Genomic DNA, 3379 nt, shown 5'->3' on the forward strand with positions numbered 1-3379 from the left:
CTAACACACGCCACTGCTGTGGAGGGTAGATTCTGGGCCTAAGAGAAACCCATGTGCTTACCTCCCACCAAAATAAAAGTGCTTGTTAAAAGTGTTGCTTGCTCCTACATATAATCTATCCAGTGTAGTACATGAGGGCGTGCAACGAGCCTCAGCCTGTTTTCCAAGCAGTCTAAATTGCGTAACTGTTGTCAGTATTTAGTTCAAGCAGCTTTTAAAAAAAACTTCACAAAGAAGTTTAAAATAATTACAGGGTATTAATTAGTGCACTTTGCAGAGGGACAGATTCAGCCCAAGTGCATGAAAGAAATGGAACAAAAATAGTCCTCCTGAGCCTGGTTTACCAGGCTTGTACCAATCTTAACAGTTCTATTCTCAAACATCTTATTGTCTGCCTGAGGGAAAACTGCAGAGAAACTCTCTTAAGAAGCACGCAGCTGTCCTTGTAATAGTTTAAACAAGATTTCCAGTCATCCACAGAAATCAAGAAATTACATCCCTGCTTTGAGACTTGAGCAGGTCCCCAGCTCTCATCGCACTGCAGTGAGCACAGCAGCACAAAAAACCCACTTCTGTCATGCGAGCATTCAGACAATTCCTAGAACATTTTTTTCATTATTAGACATACTCCCCTTCTTACTGTTAGGCTGTCATTTTATAAGTACATTTAGTTTCTTTAAAAAATAAAACCACACACTTGCAGGGAAGATAAGGCCTCTTTTAGCAAAGGCCTATTCTAACTCAAGTTTACCATTTTACTCTCACTGACTGCAGCAAGTTTCTGCAGGGTATTTACTCGCTCTAAACAGCACCAAGAGAAGACTAATCAGAACATTTTGGCCAGGACACAAGAAGCAACTGTGCTTGATCCATGTTAATTTACCAAAAATCATCAGTCAAGAGCAACAGAATAACCTTTTCCCTTAGCTGCTGGAAGGCACCATCCCATTCCAAGGTGTTTCACTGTGAACCACCTACTTGCTGTCTGTCCTTTTGTTATAAATGAGAAAGTCAAAGATGTCATGCCATACATTACTGTCATCATACAGGTAGGTCATGGATGACTGCAGAGAAGGCTGCAGAGTTTCCCGGTGGTATTCAAAGAGCCAGAGAACCGTCCCCCATATCAGAGCAGCGACAAGCGGAAAGGGATCCTGCTTCGGCTGGGGCACATAGCCCTTTTCCACTGCCAGGCGAGACAAGCCGAACAGGATACGAGACAGCAGGTACATGATGATCTGCATGAAGAGAAAACCCAAGGAATAGTACGTAAATAACCTGACCAGCTATACTAGCCAGCTTAAGTGATTCAGAAGTGATAAGCTACGCAAGAGGAGTATAAACAATTTACCCAACTTAGCAGCAAACAGGGTGCTGGTTCACATACCAAGCAGCCTTTGTAACTGGAGATGTTCGTGTCTTCCGATAAGCTAGGCAAGAGGAGTGTAAACAATTTTACCCAATTTAGCAGCAAACAGGGTGCTGGTTCACATACCAAGCAGCCTTTGTAACTGGAGATGTTCGTGTCTTCCCTGTGTCCTCCGAGTCCTACTTCTCTGCTGGTGCTCTCATTTAGTAATTGACAAGTTACACTTGATGCAACATATCTTTGCTGTTGCACAACTTTTATCTTTGCTCAGTTAATCCTACCTCAGATGCTGCTGATAGAATAGCCACGGAGCAGCCCTGCCAACCTGCCAAGCAGAGACAAACTCCGTAGACTGTACACATCCTAAAACCAGACTGAAGGTATGCTCTCACAGGGGATTGCATAAGTGAAACACTTTTGATTAATCTGGATCTGTGTGTTTTACTGACTGATTAATCGGTGACTGAGTGTTAACAACCAAACTGCCCTGAGCAGCGTTTGTCAGTATAACCAGTTTAGTCAAGCGTAGCTCAGTAACCAATTGTGCTCTACACTCACAACGTTCAAGTTACAGGGTTTAGCCCTGCAAGCGGGCAGAAGAGGAGCGCACGCAGTCAGTCATCAGAGCTCGGAGGATGGGTGGGGTAACCCAATGGCTCTGGGTTGTATGCCTGCCTGCGTGGGTGTATGGTGCAGCTCTGGAGGCAAACCCGGGCTCTTAGCTCTCAGACTGCACATACTGTTCACAGAGGCACGCAACCACCTCTAGGATTTGAGTGCTGTGCAGCCAAAACCAGAACTTGTGCAAAGAGAAACACACAAAAAAAAGTACAGTGCTACATGATAAGAACCACCAGAAACATGCCAGGCTTTACCAACCACTTCCTGGCACATGATCATCTGTTGTTTTTTTTTTGTCAAGGAAACTTTCAACAAGTGCATTTACCTGGCTGTTGATGGGATTGTTCTCACCGAACACTAGCCAACCTCCAATGCAGGCTGCAAAGAAAGAATGAAATGGAATTTTTTTCCCCTGTAGTCGGGACTGCAACGCCATCAGCCCCTTGTAGGTGAACACAAAATACGCCAAGTTCCGGGAATGAGTGTACGTAGCCTGAGCAATCGTTTTCAATTTCTCTCTTAAACTGAGGAAAAGAAACAGACAATTAGAAGAGCAGAAAGGCAGTACCACTGCAGTCACACCCGGGACACCACACCCCTCTGGCCTGCCCATCTAGACTGATGGCTTGGGTACCCCACAGAACATCTACTTTGTGAGGGAGGATAAATCCCTTCACCTCTGCTTCACTCATCAGAATACATTCAACAGCTCTACTTAGACTGTGCTTTTGTATAATTCTATGGATAGTCAAGGTGCCCTTTTTTTGTTTTCATTATTTTTTATGTTTTGCCCAAGTGCAAACCTCTGGCACAAGCGGGGAAAGCCCCAACGTGCACTGCCATAGCTTGGCTTTCCATATTTGAACAGAGAGCAGAGCGCTGCTGTGTGCATCTGCTAATTTCTTCTCTGCTCACTGGGTCTCATCAACCATTGCACAAGCAGTTGATCTCCACAAGTGTGTACATTTGTGTATGGGTATGCATATGAGCTGTCCTGTGTAGCTATCAGAACAGCGGGCTATGACCATGGTCACAGATCATTCTGCTTTTTAAGCCCTCTGGAAACACTAAAGATTGAATACTTGAACGCCAGCTTTCTAAGTAGGAACACAGAAATACAGAACCAGGGTTCGTACCTTCCGCTCTTGAACAGGAAAGTCATCACCAGGGCATGCGGGGCACGAATTTTTGCTCCGTAACTGCAGAAGGGAATGGATATTTCAGATACTTAGTATTCTGCTATCAAATCTCTGTATTTCTATTCTATTGATAGCCAAAAGATGCTACTTAAGCAACTAAACATACTTTTAAGTCATCCCAGTAGCAGGTGCACAGCAAACCAGGCCACACAGCACCCCAACAAGCCAGGCCCAGAGGGGACCCCAACAT

At 44.7% G+C, this 3379-nt stretch overlaps 1 protein-coding gene across 1 annotated transcript; it reads right to left on the minus strand.

Moving 5' to 3' along the window:
* Nucleotides 1–751: 751 nt before the first annotated feature.
* On the minus strand, nucleotides 752–3182 carry PXMP4 (peroxisomal membrane protein 4, 24kDa). Its single transcript, XM_010076556.1, has 3 exons — nucleotides 3127–3182; nucleotides 2316–2514; nucleotides 752–1238 (listed from the first exon to the last, which is right to left on the minus strand). The coding sequence occupies exons 1-3, from the start codon at nucleotides 3150–3152 to the stop codon at nucleotides 975–977; spliced, it is 489 nt and encodes a 162-aa protein (XP_010074858.1). The 5' UTR covers nucleotides 3153–3182; the 3' UTR covers nucleotides 752–974.
* Between the last annotated feature and the right edge of the window lie 197 nt (nucleotides 3183–3379).

Source organism: Pterocles gutturalis, unplaced genomic scaffold (assembly GCF_000699245.1).
Source record: "Pterocles gutturalis isolate BGI_N339 unplaced genomic scaffold, ASM69924v1 scaffold38638, whole genome shotgun sequence".
Lineage (NCBI taxonomy): Eukaryota > Metazoa > Chordata > Aves > Pterocliformes > Pteroclidae > Pterocles > Pterocles gutturalis.